Raw genomic sequence first — 20,991 nt, 5'->3', positions numbered from 1 at the left:
ACCAGGCACTCTTTTCAGCCTCATCACTCAATTTAGAAACCACCACCATATTCACAAGATCAACACCAGACGTCACCTGGTCATGCCCATCTCGGGCCAGGGCTAGCTCCTGCTCTATCTCCCCCACGTGGCTGGTAGCCTTGGCCACCTCGGCCCGCTCCAGGTCCCGCTCAGCCAGCAGCTGTTCAATGTGCTGCTGCTTCTCCTTCAACGCCTCCTGGAGGGCAGTGGTGCCCGAGATCTTGCGGGCGTAGCGGGAGGAGGTTTCAGTCAACTGCAAAGGAAAGTCAGAGAAGTGAAGGGCGATGGTGCTACCAGGGAGGAAAGGAATGAGCAATGCATGCACAGCAGGCATCTCCTCGGCAAAGCAAAAGTGCAGCCCCAGCTTGTGGGTTTGGAAAATATTAGGCAAAGTTCTCACAAAAAAAAGACCTCTTAAAACAACAACAACAAAGAGATAGAGATGCTAACAGCAAAGTTGAGAAGATGTTTAGAAGATGAATGTGTAGCTCAAACATGGGTACTTTGAGCTCAGCTGACGGGGATTGCAGGAATCTAGACAGTTTTCACAAAACCCATTTTAAAAGTTTGTCTAAAGTCAGATATAATGGCTCTCATCTGTAATTCCAGACTCAAGAAGTTGAGGCAGGGAAGCTGCCAATGAGCTCAAGGCCAGCCTGGGCTATAGAGTAAAACCCTGTCTCAAAACAAAACAAAACAAAACATCCCAAGGTTCTTTAAACTACTTCAGCCAGAGTTATTGTTATCTTCTGATAACATCTGGCCAACCTTTTGATCTTGGTCTTAAGGCTGAGAGTTTGTAAAGCTTCCAAACATTGTTAGCAAATGAAGACATCACACTCAGAGCCACAGCTCTTCAACTGATGGAACAGGTGGATTTTTGTCAGGATTTCCTGCATTTTTCTTTGCAAAGGAAAAACTTGGGAGATACCACGCTAGAACCTGGTCTCTTGGATTTGGATCCCAATCACTAGATATTTATAAGATTTAAAAGCAAAGTCTGGGTTGAAGAAAGACAGTCAGACACAGAAGGAAAAGGAAATGAGAAGATGGAAAGAAAGAAAAAGAGAAACCTATGAAGAAAAAGAAATGGTAAGTGGGAAGAAGACAACAGGGCAACAGTGGGGCAGGAAGGAAGAAGGAAAACAGAAGGACAGGAAGTAGCAGAGACAAGGGCTGGGGGACCCTGAGCAAGAATGGGTTTTCTTGTCATCTATCCATCTCTGTCTTGAAGCTAACAGTCGGATAAAACACAGAGGAAATGACCTGCCGAAGTGGCAGCAGGGAACTGGACAAAACGAAGCACATTCCTCTCTGCAGGCTTCCACAGGCTCTGCAGACTGGGAAGGTATTTGAAAATGGCTCCATCCTTAGCAAGCATTTGTCCATGGCCTTGATTTAGCAGTTGCTGGATCCAGATCAATTCGCCCTTTGCTTCATCTGCAAACAAGTGCTCTAGGTCAGTTTATGGAGCCCTCATCTCAGAGAGCAGACAGTGGGGATCTTCATCAATTAATCCATCAATCTGATGACTATGAGAGCAAAGTAATCCAATCAAACTTACACTGCCTTTTGTTGTTCATTTTGTGGAATTTCTTGAATTATTTAAATATACTGGGCACAAATTCCATTTCTCTCTTTTCAGCATTAGTCCAGCTTTGCCGCCTTGATGCATGGTTAAGTTATACTTCTCACTAACATCTCCTTGAGCACATTAAGTGTGAGGTCACCAAACCATGTGCACAGATTTGCCACGAGGGCGCATGAAAACTCATAGGGACGCTGAAGGATTTGTAAAATTCCAAAGAAATGCAAGGGTAGCTGTTGAACAGCATGCAAATGACTAAATGAGGCACTTCAGTTAGGCTGTGATCTACTCCGTTCAACAGCACCATGTCTGCAAAGTTGGATGCTGGGAACTGTGAAGACAAAAACAAGTACTATGCACACATCAGGGCAGCAAGAAAAGGGAGGCCCCAGAGACAAACACAATTCCAAGGTATGACAAGATGCACAATGCCCAATAGGAACATGTTCCCTAACAGCAAGACACTAAAGTTGCTGAAGAATTAACTAAATACTAACTTTTCTGGGGGCTGTAGAGATGGCTCAGTGGCTAAGAGCGCTTGCTGTGAAATCATGAAGACCAGAGTTCTGATTCCAGCACTCATCTAAGAAACCAGGTGTCCCACAAATGCCAGCTCCAAAGTGCCCGACACACACTGGAGCGCTCACACATTAGTAGTGGATTAGACTACACTAAAATTATAAAGCATTAAATTCTCTCAAAATACGCTGGTCCCTAAAATTGTTAGAAGTCAAAGAGAAAGAGACTTATGTCCACGATGAATGGGATCCCTCCAATTTCCCTGACATTTGGGCCCAAATAATTTCAAAGAATAAACAGTAGTTACTACAGACGTCCCAAGAACATAGATTAAAGCTACTATGAATAAAAGTGCCGCTAAAATTCCTATTCCAAAACTCATGTACTTGCAGGAGTCACAGTTCCAAAACTGCCTTGCACAGACTTTCACAACAGCCTACAGCCGACTCTCAGAACACACAAGCAAAGCGGGGCACTGAATGTGGGCATCTGGTGCCTCAGGAAGGAGGGGAGGCTTACTAGTCCTGTTCGGCTGGGTTTGCTGCTCACAGAAGAGGCCACAGAGCTCATGGAGCTGAGAGAGGAGGCAGAGGGGCTGCGCTTCAGGTTGGCAGGCGTGGTGGCCATCACTCGCCTCACAGCAGCTGCTTTGGCTTTGGCTGGTGTAGTAGAAGGGAAGCCAATCTTTGTCACTTTGTGGACAGGAGCAAACAATCCATATTTGGGCTGACATTGAAAATACCTTTAGAGAACAATAAAAGAAGGAACAAATACAACTTAATTACAAAAAGTAACAACTATAACCAAACACTCTTCCAACTCAAAATGTGTGAGATTATGTAAGTACATAAGCAGCTCTTTTATGTGATAAATGTAAAGAGAAGTTTAGAGACTTAGGGACCCCACTTAATAAAGTTATGACAAACAAGACCAATCACACAAGTCCCTGACTCTGGCAGATCCACCAAAGTAAACTAGAAATGTCAGTTATCTGAGGACACTAGAGATTGCGGCAATTACAAGGCTTAAGTAACAGGATGGCTTTGGGGCAGAGGATGTGGCTCAGTGGTAAAGGCTTGTTTCCGTGCGAGAGACCTTGTGTTTAGTTTTTGATACACAGGACACACACAAAAAAAGTGAGATGACTTCATAAATGTTTTTACTAGGGAGATTTTTATCTCTGTGAGTCATGATGTTTGGGGGTTAAAGTTCATATGCGTATATATGGTTTATAGGTCAATGTTAACTAAATCATGTCATGCTCAACACACTGTATACGAATAATGACCATGCATCATCTCACACAGCAGCACCCAAGGTTTTCAAAACATCTGAAGAGGAAACATTCTAAGCCAGGCATGACTCCATACACTAAAATCCAAGCACTTCAGAGATGAAGAGGATCAAGGAGCTCAGGAGCAGCCTTGGCTACTTGAGTAATTCGAGGCCAACTTGAGTCATGTGAGCCCAAAAAGAATTATGAGAAATCCCTGTACATCCCTCTGTACTCCAAGGGCAGGAGTGGTGCTCAGTGGCTAGTCCCCAAGCACAGATGAATTCTAATCTGACACGAAGACACATTTTACAGATGAATTCTAATCCGACATGAAGACACATTTTATATTTCTTTTTCTAACAAAGGCTGTTACCTTCTCTTTGCCACAACTCTTCTCCTTATGCTCAGGAACTTGTAGAGGCCCGCTACTTTCTCTCTCTCTCTCTCTCTCTCTCTCTCTCTCTCTCTCTCTCTCTCTCTCTCTTTTGGTTTATGTTTTGTTTTTCAAGACAGGGTTTCTCTGTGTTGCTTTGGAGCCTGTCTGGAACTAGCTCTTGTAGACCAGGCTGGTCTCAAACCTAAAGAGATCTACCTGCCTCTGCCTCCAGAGTTCTGGGATTAAGGCCGTGTACCACTACCACCCAGCTTGAGGCCCACTACTTTCAAAAAAGAAAGCCAGAAAGAAAAAAATCTTTGCTGTGCAGAATGACACTCAATGGTCAGCTGGTCTAGCCTAACTGGCAAACTCCAGAACAATGAGGAATCTTGAAGCTGACAACTAAAGCTTTCTTCTGGCATGTACACATGTGCATATGAGTATGCATTAAAAACAAAGACAAACAAAAAATATTTTCTAGTTAGGTCCCAGGAATAAAAAAGTCTAGATGTTGTGATATATACCTTTAATCCCAGCACTGGGAGGCAAAAGCAGGTAGATATCTGTGAGATAGAGGCCACTGGTCTACATAGCAAGTTCCAGGACAGCCAGAACTACATAAAGAGACACTGTCTCAAAAAGTAAATAAATAAACAAACGAAAGAATGAATAATAAAAGTATATCTACTAGAATAAATAAATAATAATAAAAGTATAGCTCCTAGGATGGATGGATGGATGAATGGGTGGACGGACGGACAGACAGACAGACAGATAATAAAAGTATAGCTCCTAGGATGGATGGATGGATGGATGGATGGATGGATGGATAGACATACAGACAGACAGACAGACAGATAGATAGATAATAAAAGTATAGCTCCTAGGATGGATGGATGGATGGATAGATAGACAGACAGACAGACAGATAGATAATAAAAGTATATCTCCTAGTCAGTCACAGTAGCTCATATCTTTAGTTCTGATACTTGGAAGACTGAGTTGAGCAGGAAAACTGCCACAAGTCCCAGGCTAGCCTGGGTTACACAAGCAGTCCCAGGCCAGCCTGTTCCAAAGAGTAATAGTGTCTCACTAAACAAAACAAAGTGCAAAGCTCCTCAGACAGCCATTTCCACTTTATTACCCATGTGTGGTTGAGTTCTACTAGCGCACACCTGTATGTATGAGGGAGAAGCAGTATCACACAAACCAACCTTGTTCCAGCAACAGCACCATCATTCTTCCCCAAAGGTTCATCTAATTCCACACCACACCACTCCCCCTTGGCAAAGTCAGTCTCTCCAAGAAACCGGACTACACCAGCCTTAGTGCCACCAACCTAAAAGAAGAATAAAAGGTGAAACTTAAGATAAAAAACATTCAATAGCTTATTCCTTGTGGTCCTAATAAATGACAGGTGGTGCGGTCCCTCTTCCCATCAGCAGCTTCTTTGTTTTGTCTTCTCAACTCTTCTCAATCCTGAAGCCACACTGGCTGCTTACCTGAGTGACATACTGCTAGACTGACCTGATGTCTGGCCTAGTCCAATAATGAAACATTCTGTATCATTCTATAGAATATGTAATCATTAAGGCTTTTTACTAAAGTATTATCTTACTTAGAAAAACACTTGACACCAGGTCAGCAGGCAGACTCACTAGATAAAGGCACTTGCTGCCCCAGCATGTGAGCCTAACAAGTGCATCCAATCTCTGGTACCCACATAAATGTGGAAGGAAAGAACTGATTTCATAAAATGTGTGCTCACAAATACACACACATACACAATAATAAACAAAATAAATTTTAGAAAAATGCTTGATCACTTCAGAGCAATTTTCCTGGTTGGAAATAAATTATTTGCTATAAAAGTAAAAACCCAGCAACAACAGAGAGAAGTAAAACTCATCTGTGACCCTAGATTCTTGGTATTCTCTTGTACTTCCTTTGTCTCAACACAGTGACGTATTAAAGACACAATCTACACATGTGGTTTTGGCTCACTAATTGCATAGCAAATGAAAATTTAAACTTTATGCTGGGTGCTGGTAATACCAGCACTTAGAAAGTGGAGGCAAGAGGCTGAGACGTTCAAAGTCATCCTGCAGTACATAATAAGTTTAAGTTCCAGGACAGTCAGGGCTAACAGAGAAATTGTCTCAAAAAATAAATGGAAGGAAGGAAGGAAGGAAGGAAGGAAGGAAGGAAGGAAGGAAGGAAGGAAGGAAGGGAAGGGTAAAGAAAAAAGGCAACGTAAGTACTTTTAAATGACTGATTCTACTGTAAAGGTTCTGTTTCCTTACAACTGTTAAAGACCACGCCTCACGATTTTATTCACATGTAGTCAAAACTAAGAATCTTTTTTTTTAAGATTTATTTATTTATTTATTTATTATGTATACAGTGTTCTGTCTGTCTGTCTGTTTGCTGGCCAGAAGAGGGCACCAGATCTCATTACAGATGGTTGTGAGTCACCATGTGGTTGCTGAGAATTGAACTCAGGCCCTCTGGAAGAGCAGTCAGTGCTCTTAACCTCTGAGCCATCTCTCCAGCCCCAAAACTAAGACTCTTTTAAAATATTTTCCTAACTATCTTTAATATGCATATAAACATTAGTTACCACCAAAGTTATCCCATCAGCATTACTTTGTTATCCCTCATCCAGGTTCATACACAGCAACAGCATTTCAATCACTGCTGCTTAGCAGCCTGCATCACTTGCCTGGCCACAACCCTTCTTCAGAACATGCTTTTCATTTTCTCACCTGTTCCTAAGCCTTTTGTCATTCTCCCACACCAGTACAGAAGACTGAACATGGGGCCCTGTGCATGCTGGGCAAGTGCTCTATGGCCGGGCTCTAGCTCCAGCCTCTTTTCCCATTTTGAGACAGTCTCACTAAGGTGTTAGTTAGTCTGTACGGAGTCCACCTGTACCACAGCCAAGTCTTTTTCAGTAGACAGGGTCTCATTATGTAGCCCTGGTTGTCTTGGAATTCACTATGTACAAAAAAGACTGGCCCCAAACTCAGAGATTCACCTGTCTCTGCCTTCTGGGTGCTACAACTAAAGAGATGTGCTACCATGTCTGGTTAGGCTTTGAACTTCCTGCTTTGGTTTCTTTCTTTCCTTTTCTTTTCTTTTTTTTTGTTTGTTTGTTTGTTTGTTTTTCGATGACAGGGTTTCCCTGTAGTTTTAGAGCCTGTCCTGGAACTAGCTCTCATAGACCAGGCTGGCCTTGAACTCACAGAGATCCGCCTGCCTCTGCCTCTCTAGTGCTGGGATTAAAGGCGTGTACCACCACCCTCTATAAGAGCAACACCACCGCTATGTGGATCTGAGTTTGATTCCCATGTGGTAGTTCACAAACATCTGTAATTTCAGTTCCAGGAATCCAATGCCCTGTACACATACATTCATGCACACAAAATTAATAAATGTAATTTTTTTCATGGAGAAAAAAAATAATAAATGTAGGATTTTTCATGGCTAATGATAGTCGATGCTGACATCTAGGTTCATTTTCTCATCTCTATTGCTGTGGCACCAATACGGCCGGACTCCACTAACACTCACACTAAAGGCTAGAGGTGTAGTTCAGTTGGTAAAGTACTTGTCTAGCACACACAAATCCCTGGGTTTGGTCCCCAGTACCACATATACCAGGTGTGGTGGCAACACCTGTAATTCTGGTACTCAGGAAGTAGAGGCAAGAGGCTTAGAAGTTCAAGTCAACCTGGATTACATAGTAAGTTTAAGAACAACCAAAGATATGTGCGACCCTGTCTCAAAAACAAAACAAAATCCTCACATTAAGGCTTAGTGTCCAGTGGTACAGTGTCCAGTGAAGTGGGGCCTGGTGGGAAGTCTGTGGTTTAAGGTGGAGGAGTAGGACTCTTATAAATGTAGTAATGTCTTTCTGCTGACGAGTTAAGCTCTAGGAGGATTAGACACCATGAACATGGGTTGTCACAAAACAAATCTGTCTTTTCTGAGCTCCTCTCTGGACACATACATTGATTGTTTTGTAATAGAAACAGGAAACTTGGGGCATCTGAGCCAGAGGCTCCCTGTTTTCACCCCCAGCCCCGGCTATACGTGTGTGTCAGCAGTAGTGTGCACCACCATGCTCAGCGTTTATGTGGATGTTGGAGATCAGACTCAAGTTCTTGTGCTTGCAAAGCAAACACTTTACTGAGCTATCTCCCCAAGCTCCCTGCCTCTGCCCAATTATTTCTTTATTTTTGTTCTGTTGTTTTTTGGTTTTAGAAACAGGGTCTTGCTATATAGCATAGCCAGGATCTGAACACTCAACCCTCCTGCCTCTGCCTCAACAGAACTGAGATTGTAGGCATTCAATACCATGCCTGACAATATTTTTAAATTTTAAAATTTTAAATGAAACATTTCAGATTTCTAAGTCCCTTTGCGTATTTGCATGTGTGCGTGCGTGTGTGCGTGCGTCTGTCTCCCTCCCCCTCTTTTTCACTTATTTTTCATTTTTTGAGACAGGGTTTCTCTGTGTAATCCTGACTGGACTGGAACTCATGCTGCAGATTGTCTCTGCCACCACCGCTCGGCTACCATGCTTAGTTTCTAAATCTTATTTTTTTTAACTAATTTAAAGTAAAAATGTTTCTTATTTCTTTTTTTTTTATTTATTTATTATGTATACAATATTCTATCTACATGTATGCCTGCTGGCCAGAAGAGGGCACCAGACCTCATTACAGATGGCTGTGAGCCACCATGTGGTTGCTGGGAATTGAACTCAGCACCTTTGGAAGAGCAGGCAATGTTCTTAACCTCTGAGCCATCTCTCCAGCCCATGTTTCTTATTTCTAAATCAAAGATTTATGTTTAAAAAAATAAAATAGTGTGGTAGAAGGAAGCATGATGAACAGCACTGCTGCAGCCTGGGCTGCAAAGAAAGACCTTATCTCGAAGAACAGGAGGAGGAACAATTAGAAGAGGAGGAGGATGTCAAAATGGAAAAGTGAAGCAGCAGTGGCCACAGTGACTTGTGCACACCAACTCACCAACACCCTGTCTCCGATCTTGAGTTCCCGCTCTCCTTTCTTGACAGAGCCAGCCTCTGAAAGGTTGGAGATTGACTCGCTGGCAGTTTTCGTAAGGTTGCTGATCTGTGATGGAGTTGAAGTTTCTTTTGTTGTTGACTGGGATGGTTTGTGGGGAATATTCGAGGGAGTGGCTGTAGCAGTGGACAGAGGTGAAGCAGTTCTGACAGGAGCTGTCTGCAGGCCATTGGCTTCATCTTCTGCTTGCACCTTCCTTGTTAACTTTGAAGGCCGGGTAAATATCCCCTTTAAAGGTTCACACTGGAAATACCGAACTCCTGCCACCGAACCGTCGTTCTTTCCTATGGGTTCATCTAAAACAATCCCAGCCCACTGGCCTGGTGCAAATTGAGTTTCCCCAAGAAACTGGATAAATCCAGGCTTATTGCCATTCACCCAAACACGTTCTCCAACTCGAAAGTCATCCACAAATTCATCTTGGGCCTCAGAGGATGGAGGGCCTGCGGCTTTTTCACTGGGTACTGTCTTCTCCACTGGAGCTGCAGCTGAAAACAAAGAAGGGTTAGAAAGACTCAACATCATAATCAACAGTTACCTTCTAACTTAAAGAAAAACACAGAGTGGGCTGGAGAGACTGCCCAGTGGTTATAAGCACTTGACTCTCTTGCAGGGGTACCCAGGTTCAATCCCTAGCACCCACATGGTGGCTCACAACTGTCAATAACTACAGGTTCAGGGATCTGACATTCTTTCTCTGCTGGCCCCAGACACCCATACACATTAATAATAATAATAATAATAATAATAATAATAATAATAATAATAATAATAATGACTACTTTAGGCCGGCTGTGGTGGGGCACAGCTTTAATGCCAGCACTTAGGAGACAGAGACAGGCGATCTCTGTTAGTTCGAGGCCAGTCTGGTCTACAGAGCAAATTCCAGGACAGGATCCAAAGGTACAGAGAAACCCTGTCTCAAAAAACAAAAAACAAAACAAAAAACAAAAAGCTTTAAACCTAAAGAGAGAGAAAACAATAGCAATATGAACAGACCATGGCTTGTTGGACAAATTTTGTGTTTGTCTGTTTTTAAGCAAGGAGGTAGAACACAGTCAAAACCGTGAGCTGTGGAGTGAGGTTTATTCTACTTTTGCAATTAAGACTGGACATCATTAAGGCAAGAAAAAAAGTTCTGAGTTCATGGCCACCCCACTCCCTTCCTGAACATTTCAGGAATACCTGTCAGATCCACTAAGACTCATTCATTCTCATATCAGAGTATGTCACGCCAACAAAACTCAGACTATTCAACCAGACACATGGAGTCATGTTTGACAGATGAAAGGATTTGGGGCTGAGGCCCCTGCCATCTCTATAGCAACACTATTATCGCCTTTGACGGTGGAGGTAGAATCACAGTAAAAACAAAAAGATAGCCAAAAGCCCCGGGAAGGCAAAATACTTTAGTGCAACCTCTGTCCTATCATAAAGATAACAGTTAATATGCCAGAAATGTGTATTTACACTGAAAACATCCATTCAGTCATCCAATAGGGATTTATTAAACATTTAGTGTAATTTGGAAAAGTGCACATTCCTAACCAGACTATCATGATCTCAGGATGTGACACAACCTCCCTGATTTGATTTCTTCCCCTGTAGGGAGGCTGTGAACTCTCTTGAAGGCACTTAAAAAGAAAATTAAATGACTTAATGTATTTATTTGTCCTCCACATATTTAAGCAGCTGCTGCATCTCTAGGACTAGTTCAAGGTATTGTTCTCTGCCAGGAAGCAAAGCAAGACAGCACAGTCCGTGCCCTCAAAGAGGTCAGAGAGACAAGAACGCAGGTAGCCTGAGTGCTGTGGAGAAGACAAGCCCAACACATACCCAACAATCGACATCTAGGCTGAGGCCTAAGTGTCAAAAAAAATGTAAGCAAAACTGGGAGAAAACCTGAACTGTGGGCAACACTTTTGTGTTGTTTGTAAACTCCCAGTCTAAGACCATTTGTTTTGCAGCAGTTCTCAACCTTTCACAGGGTCACCTAAGACCACCAGAAAACACAGATATCTATATTACAATTCATAACAGCAGCAAAAACAATTATGAAGTAGCAATGAAATAATTTTATGGTCACCACAATATTAGGAACTGTATTAAAGGGCTGCAGTACTGAAGTTGAGAATACTGTGTTAAAGCCATCTGCATGGACTGAATCACTTACGCATAAAATGTCTGGGAAAAGCTTCCTCACTGACTTGAAAGCCAACTACAGTTCAGTTAGTGTCATAAAATCTTTTTTTAAAAAAATATTTATTTATTTATTTATTAAGTATACCTAATTCTGTCTGTGTGTATGCCTATAGGCCAGAAGAGGGCACCAGACCTCATTACAGATAGTTGTGAGCCACCATGTGGTTGCTGGGAATTGAACTCAGGACCTTTGGAAGAGCAGGCAATGTTCTTAACTCCAGCCCCATGTCATAAATCTTTAGAGTAGACTACTGTTTATTTGTTTCTAATTCCATGGAGAAAGATCTGGAAAAATTAAGAGAAATCAAAATACCTTCTTAATACTGTAGGGATCAAATAACTCAAGTGACTTAACTTAACAATTATTTTAACTACTCCCACTAAATCAACTAAATTAAGAAAGAATAATCTCCAAAAATGTGATTTTTAAGAATTCTACATCTACCAGGCAGTGGTGGTGCACTCCTTTAATCCCAGCACTCGGGAGGCAAAGGCAGGTGGATCTTTCTGAGTTCGAGGTCAGCCTGGTCTAAAGAGTGAGTTCCAGGACAGCCAGAGCTACACAGAGACCTTGTCCTGGAAATAAAAGAAGAAGAATTCTAGCTCTGAGTGGCTGTGTGTGGCTCACTAGGTAATTAATGTGCTTGGAGGACTTGAGATTGGTGCATCGGCATAAAGAAACTATGTGGGGCAGAGACAGGAAAGTCCTGGAGTTCACTGGACAGCTACCCTAGCCTCCACGTCCAGTTCCAGGTTTAGTGTCCCAAAAGCTGGGTGGAGAACAACTGAAGAACATACCTAACATGACCCTGACCTGCAGAGGTGCATGGACGGGGAGTGTGCATGCACACATGGACACACAAGTTGTGTTGCTGTTCTTTGTTTTGCTCTGTATTTCTTTTCCAAAGAAAGGATTTCTCTGCATAGCTGTGGCAGTCCTGGAACTGACTCTGTAGACCAGGCTGGCCTCCAACTCAGAGATCCTTCTGCCTCTGCTATGCAGAGAAACTCTGTCCCAAAATGAAATAATATAAAAAAAAATAAAAAGTAAACATTACCAGCGGCAGGTGTCTTCAAGGCTGTGCTTCCAGGCTTAAAGATCTTGGTAGGGGCCTTCAGCCCGCTTGGTTTTAGCATACTCATCTTTTTGGAAGGTCAGACAGCTTTCCCTTGTTGGTACCACTATCTTTCCCCAATCATCCATACAAATGTGGGAGTTTCTATAGAGAACTTAATCTCTCGATTAAACCTGAAAAGAGAAACATATCAGAAGAAAGAGAACAGGGACAATAGTTAGTCCAAATTCCAAACGGTACAGTAGTGGTGCATTCTTTTATTTAATCTAGGCAAGAGAATCACAGGAAGTCATCGTTTTGTTGTTTGGGTTGGGTTTTTTTTGGGGGGGGTGCTTCTGGAGAACTCACTAATTTTTAAGAATATAGAGGAATTCTAAGAAAAGTGTTTCCCGGGGCTGAAGCAGTGGCACAGTGGTTAGAGCACTGGCTGTTCTTCCAGAGGACCCAGGTTCAATTCCCAGCACCCACAAGGTGGTGGCACAGAGAGAAGTTTTCATCATTGCACACAGGACTGACAGTTCTACTGGACAGCGGCATCCCACAAGCTCCTCTACCTAAAGGTACCCTCCTTGCCAAAGAATCTAACATATCACGTGACTGCCTGAGCAGCTGGAGAGCTCAGCAATTAGGAGCACTTTTTACTCTTGCAGAGGACCCAGTTTGGTTCTTCCCTGCACCCAGGTCAGACAGCCACAACTACCTGTAACTCCAGTACCAGATGCTCTGTCATCTGTCACCCTCTTCTGACATACATATATGTAAAATGTTTATACACATAAAAATCAATATAAAAATTTTAAAGGTGACTGCCTGAGCCCAGCATGGTGGTGTCTGCCTCTGATCCCAGCACTCAGAGGAGGCAGAAGCAGGAGGATCTTTATGAGTTCAAGACCAGCCTACAGAGTTAGTTCTAGGACAGCCAGAGATACATACATACAGTCTGTCGAGAGGGGGGGGAGGGGGGAAGAAAGAAAAAAGCCAGCAAATGAGTGAATGAAGTAAGTTCAGAAGATATTAGTGGTGTGACTCCACACTATCAGCTGTTTCCAAAATATGGATCACAATATCTCAAAGTTAAATGATGCACAGCTACTGAACAAAGCAAACTATATCCAAAGCACACAGGGGAAATCCAACAAGTTCAAAAAATTAATAGCTATGTCACCATAATAAATAATACCTCCCCACATGAAAGACCTTGTGTCGATGTATATAAACTTTTGAATATATTTTTCAGTTAATCACATCCAAGGAGGTAGCTCAGACCTGTGATGCCAGAAACTGGGAGAAAAGAGTAGGACGGCTGCCTTACGTGCTGGGCTAGCCAGGGCTACATTGAGTGAGACCCCGTCCCAAGAAAAAAACATTGCTTTACAGCCTTGCTTTCCACACAACAATACCGGTGTGTGTGTGTGTGTGTGTGTGTGTGTGTGTGTGTGTGTGTGTGTGCGCGTGCGCGCATAGGAGTCTTGCATTTACAACACTGAATGATACCTTATAGGTTTTTATTGTTGTTGTTTTTGATTTTGAGACAGGGTTTTTCTGTACCTTTTGGAGCCTGTCATGAAGTCACTCTGTAGACCAGGCTGGAACTCACAGAGATTTCCCTGTCATGCACCACCACCACCCAGTGCCTCAGAGTTTTTTTGTTTTGTTTTGTTTTTTGGGTGTTTTTTTGTTTTTGTTTTTGTTTTTTTAGTCAAGAACTATTTGTAAAGTGTTTATCTTTAGAACTACATCATCTCCGAGAAGTTAAAAACAGCTACTGTTTTGCTTGCACTCCTAACAGAAGAAGCAGGAAGAGCACCTACTTGAAAGCACCAAGCAGTACCAGGAGCTCAGCATGAAGGACTCTGACTACACAATCCCTTCTTGCTCCTTCTCACTAAAGGTTTTACACTTCCGCCCCAAACAGGAAGCTGTATTGCTCAACATCAACACTAAAGCAACTGTTTTGCTGTCCCGTGTGCCCTACAGAATTTCTTGAAGACAAAGGCAAACCTGAAATTTTTTTTAAATATTTATTTATTTATTTATTTATTTATTATGTATACACTATTCTGTCTGTGTGTATACCTGCAGGCCAGAAGAGGGCACCAGACTTCATTACAGATGGTTGTGAGCCACCATGTGGTTGTTGAGAATTGAACTCAGGACCTTTGGAAGAGCAGGCAATGCTCTTAACCACTGAGCCATCTCTCCAGCCCCAAACCTGAAAATTTTTGAACTAGATTATTATCTTAAGTTTGTAATTTAACTAAGATCTGATCTAGAACCCAAGACTAAAGGAGCAAAGTATTTATTTCAAAGAAGCAAATAACCTTAGATGATGTATCCTTGGGTTTTTTTTTTTTTAAAAAAAAGGTGTGCTTTATACTTTTTTAAATTTATTATTTATATAGTGTCCTGTCTGCATGCGCCAGAAGAGGGCACCAGATCTCATTACAGGAGGTTGTGAGCTGTCATGTAGTTGCAGGGAACTGAATTCATGAGGGCTGGAGAGATGGCTCAGAAGTTAAGGAGCACGGACTGCTGTTTTATTCTCAAGTTTGCTTATAGTTACAATTCCAGAAAGTAGGATATTCTTCTATTCTAAAAAAGTGTCCATCCCCTATGAAGTTATGGTTTAGACCACATCTTTTATGTGTGGGGGAGGTATGTTATTAGGATTTGTTTGCTTGGTTTTCAATTTTTTGTTTTGTTTTTGTTTTTCGAGACAGGGTTTCTCTGTAGCTTTGGAGATGTCCTGGAACTCGCTCTGTAGACCAGGCAGAAAATACTTTTTTTTATTAGGGGTGTGTGTGTGTGTGTGTGTGTGTGTGTGTGTGTGTGTGTGTGTGAACATGAGTGTAGGTGTCTTCAGAGATCAGAGGTATCAGATTCCCAATGAACTGGAGTTAGAGGCAGTTTGGAGTTGAGTGTTCTTAACCATTAGCTGTCTCTCCAGACCCTTCTTTGCTTTAAGAAAATATTCATTTATTCATTCGTTCATTTATTCATGGGTGCATGTATGGAAGTTAGAGAACTACTTGCCAGTGTAGTGTCAGCTCACTCTTTCCACCATATGAGGGGATCTCACTCGGGTAGTCAACCTGGGTGGTAAGCACCTTTACCTGCTGAGCCATCTTCACGAGCCCAGGTATTTGCTATGGTATGCTATGGTCTAAGTGTCCTTGAACTTCTGGCAATCTTTTTGCCTCAGTCTCCCAAGGTGCTGGGATTAAAGTTGTCCACAACACCCCCCGCCCCAGCTTTGGTGTACATTGTATCAAATATATTGTTACAATTCAATATCTAACCACAATAACACCTAGAGCAGTGATTCTCAGCCTTTCTTTTCATTTTCATTGTTTTGTTTTTGGAGATAGATTCTCTGTATAGCTCTGGCTGCCATGGAACTCACTCTGTAGACCAGGCTAGCCTCGAACTCAGAGATCTGCCTGCCTCTGCCTCTCAAGTGCTGGGACTAAAGGTGTGCTCTACCACTGCTTGGCTGATTCTCAATCTTTCTAATGCTGTGACCCTTAAATATAGTTCCTCATGCTGTGGTGACCCCCAACCATAAAATTATTTTCACTGCTACTTCATACCTAGTACCTTTGCTACTGTTATGAATCATAATGTAAATATCTGTGCTTTCCTATGGTGTTGGATGACCCCTGTGAAAGTGCCATTCAACCCCAAAAGGGTCAAGCCCCACAGGCTAAATACCACTGGTCTTCCAATCATGAGAATGGTACCATGTTCAGCAAGCACCACAATGAACAGCTATCACTAGTTTCAAGGTTCCCTAGCCAGCGGTGGTAGGAGGCATCTTTAATCTTACACTTGGTGCGGGGCAGTGGTGGCACTGCCTTTAATCACAGCACTTGGGAGGCAGGCGGATCTCTGTGAGTTCAAGGCCAGCCTGGTCTACAAGAGCAAGTTCCAGGAAAGGCAACAGAGAAATCTTGTCTCGAAAAAAAACCTAAATAAATAAATAAATCTTAGCACTTGGAAGGCAGAGGCAGGCGGATTTCTGAGTTAGAGGCACGTAGTCTACAGAGTGAGTACTGGGACAGTCAGGGATACACAGAGAAATACTGTCTCAAAAAGCAAACAAAAAGAATTCAAGGTCCCCATTTTCCTCAGATACAACTTCTCTCTAAACTTTGAATAGGAAATTACAGAAAAATAGTATTCTGATCAGAAACAAATTTTTAAAGATTGAGCATGTGGGTCAGTATCATAATCTTCTCAAAATACAGGGCATATGTTTACTATGTACTCTTTAACAAGCAATCACCTAAAACCTGCCTCATAAAAGTAGAAGTAGGAACAACCAAGTTTAGAGAGATGATGCAGCGGTTAAGAGCACTCAATTGCTCTTTTAGAAGACCTGGGTTCAGTTCCCAGAACCCACATGGTTGTTTGCGTCTAGTTCCAGGGCATGTCCACCACCTGACCTCCACAGGAATAAGGCACACCCGTGGTACATAGACATACATGCAGGCAAAACACTCATGCATCTAAAAATAAATATTTTTTAAACATTCCTTTAAAAAACCATTTAAAGCAGTTAAATACTGCCCCGAGGTCAAAGTTCACCTCTAACTGGCAATTTCAGGGATTTTGCTTGCTAGCTTTTCTCCTGGTTTTGTCACAGTCTCACATAACCTGGCACATGGAATGTAGCTAAGGCTGGAATTGAACCCTCCTTATCTCTTTCCATGTGCTGGAAGGAGCAATTTCAAATTTCTACAATCTGTGTGTATGTTATCTCATTCCTAAAAGAAAACAGGGACATGTGACTGAGGAAAAGAAGGGAGCACACAGGGCACAATCTACCAGACGGGAGCACACAAGTTTAGGTTCTATCTTAAAACACAAGAGAGACCCTGTCCCACACACATGCATGCACGCACACACACACTCTCACACATAGCAAAGCCAGGCATAGCACACCAACCAGGGTTACACAGAGAAACCCTGTCTCTCTCTCTCTCTCTCTCTCTCTCTCACACACACACACACACACACACATACACACACACTCTCACAAGTAAAGCTAGGTATAGTGGCACAGGCCTATAATGCAAGCACTTAGGAGACAGAAACAAGAGGATCATGAGTTCAAGGCCAGCCTGGAACATATATCAAGTTCAAAGCCAGCTAAGACTATGAGACCATGTCTCAAAACCAAAAAGAATTACTTTGGATTAAAGGTCTTAATCTCCCCTGTTATAACAGAGTCAAACACTGAGAGTTACAAGACTTAATTCCTACTTTGCTTTCTCTATTTTTTGTTTTGTTGTTTTTCAGTCAGCATTTCTCTATTATGTAGATCTCACTATCCTGGAACTTGCTACATTGATCAGACTGGCCTAGAACAGAGATCTACCTGGCTCTGCCTCCGGAAAAATGGAATTAAGGGCAAGGGCCTCCACACTCAACTCCTAAAGAAAATATCAAGTGTTTGTTTCAGGCATCTGGGAACATAAAGTTCTTTAAGAATATCCCCCCTGGTCTGGAGAGATGGCTCAGTAGGTCAAGAGCACTGGCAGTTCTTCCAGAGGACCTGGGTTCAATTCCCAGCACCCACATGGCAGCTCACAACTGTCTGTAACTCCAATTCCAGGGGATCTGATACCTTCATACCAATGCACATAAAATAAAGCTAAATAAATTATAAAAAAATAAAAAAAATTAAAATAAGAATGTTCCCCCTCAGTGCTGATGACCAAACTCAGGGTGTTGAGCATGAAAAGAAAGCACTCTACCAATCAGACAGTTCCTACTACCCCATGACATTTCTGTTTGCTCCAAGAACAAGAGAAGAGGTATAGGCCTGGATTCCCAGGACTGGAGAAGGAATGTCAGAAGTTTGAGGCCAGGCTGAACAGCCAAGGTAAGACTTAAGAAAATCATATGTTAACCTTCAGGAACTACCTTTGGAGGTTATCTGCATGAACTCACACTGGAACTTACAGCTCCTCCTCAAGACAACAATCAAAACCCAATGCTGACAGCTTCTCAATTGTCATGTGTCTGAAATTAAGTCTGTAGGTCATAAACTATTTTTACTCCTCATAACTAGATCTAACCATTCTAAATTGTTATGGCCTGATGTTAAAGGCGTATTTTCACAGAACTAAAAATATTATGTCTATTTGCAGAGAGATGTGATGGCAAATTACATAACAGAGCGCTGACAACCCGTACAGCCACTCAGAGTGAGCGCACACTGCTGCTCATCTTCCGAGCTTCTACTTCTCACTATCCTGCCAGGAGAGTCACAATGATTTTCTTGACATTATATAATTCTTCAAATTGTGTAATTTGAATACATGAATATAAAAAACAGAGACATCAGTGTCTACTTTTTATCTATAGAACTGTAGAAAATACAACCCAAATCCACTAATAGGATAGACTGGTACCTCATGGTATCTATGGGATCAGGCCAGGCCTCAGCTAACATCTTCCTAGAAGCTAAGAAACATTTTGAACTATCTGGCTGTGAGGTCACACTGGTGACCTCACAAATGGGAATTCTGATGTCTGCCACTCCAGACTCACTACTTCAAAGCAGAAAAAAGGGAAGGCTCCACAATTCCTGAACCTGGAGCTGATGCCAAAAGTGTCAAGACATCCTCCCCCACTAGACAGCATCGTCTTCTGCTACTGAGTGGCAGAAGCAGCACAGGTGAGCACACTCACACACACACACACACACACACACACACACACACGCCTAAGAGCTCAACACCAGGAACGCGGGACACAGCCTTCCAGTTTGCACGTTGTTATTTTGGGTCACACACACACACACACACACACTCACACACACATGCCTAAGAGCTTAACACCAGGAACACGGGACACAGCCTTCCAGTTTGCACGTTGTTATTTTGGTTCACACACACACACACACACACACACACACACAATCACACACACGGCTAAGAGCTCAACACCAGGAACGCGGGACACAGCCTTCCAGTTTGCACGTTGTTATTTTGGTTCACACACACACACACACACACACACACACGCCTAAGAGCTCAACACCAGGAACACAGGACATAGCCTTCCAGTTTGCACGTTGTTATTTTGGTTCAACTACAAACACCGTTTTCTTTTCTGTCCTAGAAAATTAGGCTACAATGTGGAATTCTGAAAATGGAGTAGGAAGTAAATCACAAGCTTAAAATAACTGCTGCCCTTTCCCTGCCACTCTGGTGCACTGAAGGTCACCAGCCCTAATAGTTATTATTTACCAAGCAAGGGGAGCAAAGATTAAAATGCAGAACAAGTTCATTTTTGTCATTAATTTATTTTACATCCCGACTGCAACTTCATCTCCCAGTCCTCCCCTCCTCTGACTCCTCCTATGCCCCCCCAATCTACTTCCTCCTCCATTAGAAGTTCATTTTTAAAATGCCAAAAGTTCCTGCAGCTTCGCTGTAGCTCTGGAATTCATCTCACTGGAAAAGAGCAAAATGCTCAGATGCTTGCTACTATTCGAGTTTACAACTCAGTATAGAATAAAGATTTTTAGATAGATAGATGGATACAGATATATAGATATATAAATATCTTTTTGTTTTATCTTGTTTGTTTTTCTAACAGTCTCATCTGCTGCTCTCTATATTCTGTAACGCTATCCTCCTTCCAGAGTCCTGGGATCAGAGACCTGAGCCACTACAGCCTATTCGCTTTATTATTTCTTTTACTCTTGCAGCACAGAGAGCAAAGCCAGGACTCTTATTATTTATTTTTAAACCCAGGACTCTTGTATAACAGACAAACACTACTGCTGAGCTAAACCCCCAGACCTAAAAATTTCATTCTGATTTTTTTTCCTTCTGCTCTCTCTCCCTCTCTTCTCAATAAGGATTCATGCAGTAGGGCTGGACAGATGGCTCAGTAGTTAAAAGCACTGGCATCTCTTCCAGAGGACACGGGTTCAGTTCCCAGGAAATACATGGCAGCTCACAGTCACCCTTAACTCCATTTGCAGGGGATTCGACACCTTCTTCTGGCATCTGCAGTCACTGCACACATGTGGTGTACAGGTATATACATGCAAGTAGAACATTCAATAAAATAAAAATAAATCTTTTTTAAAAAGGTCTCCAGGCTGGCTTCAAATTTTCCATGTAACTAAAGATGACCTTAAACTTCTGGGCCTTCCACGCCATCTCCCGAGTGTTGGAACTATAGATGTGCACCACCATGCTCCATTTACTGTTTTCTCTTAGATTTGTTTATTTTGTGTGGATGAGTGTTTTGCCTGCACGTATGTCTGTGCACCACGTACACCATGTGCTTAGTGTCCAAGAAGGAGAGCCGAGAAAGTCAGATTCCCTGGAACTGAAGTTAGGGATGCCTGTGAAGCACTATGTGGGTGCCGGGAACCAAACCCAGGTCCTCTAAAAGAACAAGTGCTCTTAACCAATAAGCCATCTCTCCTGCCCCTCTTTTTGTTATTTCGAAAATTTCTTAAATTAGAAGGAACTTTAACAAAAGATTAATAATAATTCCCAAATAATGATAGATTATTGGTAGTTTTTATTCTTTGTGGACTGGGACCTCATATATATTAAGTAGGTGGAATGAAAATATAGTTTAGTAGTATAGAGTATGCTTAGCACGTGTGAGGCCCCACGTTCAATTCCCAGGTTTGCTGGGATTTAAATTAAAAAAATTCACTGGACGCCTTTACTCCCAACACTCAGGAGGCAATTCAAGGCCAGCCTGGTCTACAGTGACTTTCAGAACAGCCAGGGCTACAGAGAGAAACCCTGTTTTTAAAAAAAAATCCTGGCAGTGGTGGCCTATGAATTTAATCCCAGCAC

The 20,991-nt window shown here is 42.3% G+C and overlaps 1 protein-coding gene across 13 annotated transcripts in view; it reads right to left on the bottom strand.

The window, feature by feature from the left end:
- Clip1 (CAP-Gly domain containing linker protein 1) overlaps nucleotides 1–20,991 on the bottom strand; it is a 119,480-nt gene that overhangs the window by 75,451 nt on the left and 23,038 nt on the right. For all 13 annotated transcript variants that reach the window (XM_085679293.2, XM_085679240.2, XM_085679259.2 and 10 more), the window contains exons 2-6: nucleotides 12,134–12,324; nucleotides 8,817–9,361; nucleotides 4,995–5,119; nucleotides 2,648–2,870; nucleotides 77–274 (exon numbers count right to left, since the gene is read on the bottom strand). In XM_085679293.2, the coding sequence (XP_085535419.1) occupies nucleotides 77–274; nucleotides 2,648–2,870; nucleotides 4,995–5,119; nucleotides 8,817–9,361; nucleotides 12,134–12,218 (1,176 nt within the window). In that variant the 5' untranslated portion in view covers nucleotides 12,219–12,324. The remainder of the gene's footprint in view (nucleotides 1–76; nucleotides 275–2,647; nucleotides 2,871–4,994; nucleotides 5,120–8,816; nucleotides 9,362–12,133; nucleotides 12,325–20,991) is intronic.

The sequence above is a fragment of the Myodes glareolus genome, chromosome 2 (assembly GCF_982192425.1).
Source record: "Myodes glareolus chromosome 2, mMyoGla1.1, whole genome shotgun sequence".
Lineage (NCBI taxonomy): Eukaryota > Metazoa > Chordata > Mammalia > Rodentia > Cricetidae > Myodes > Myodes glareolus.
This window is presented reverse-complemented; position numbering and strand designations above follow the sequence as displayed.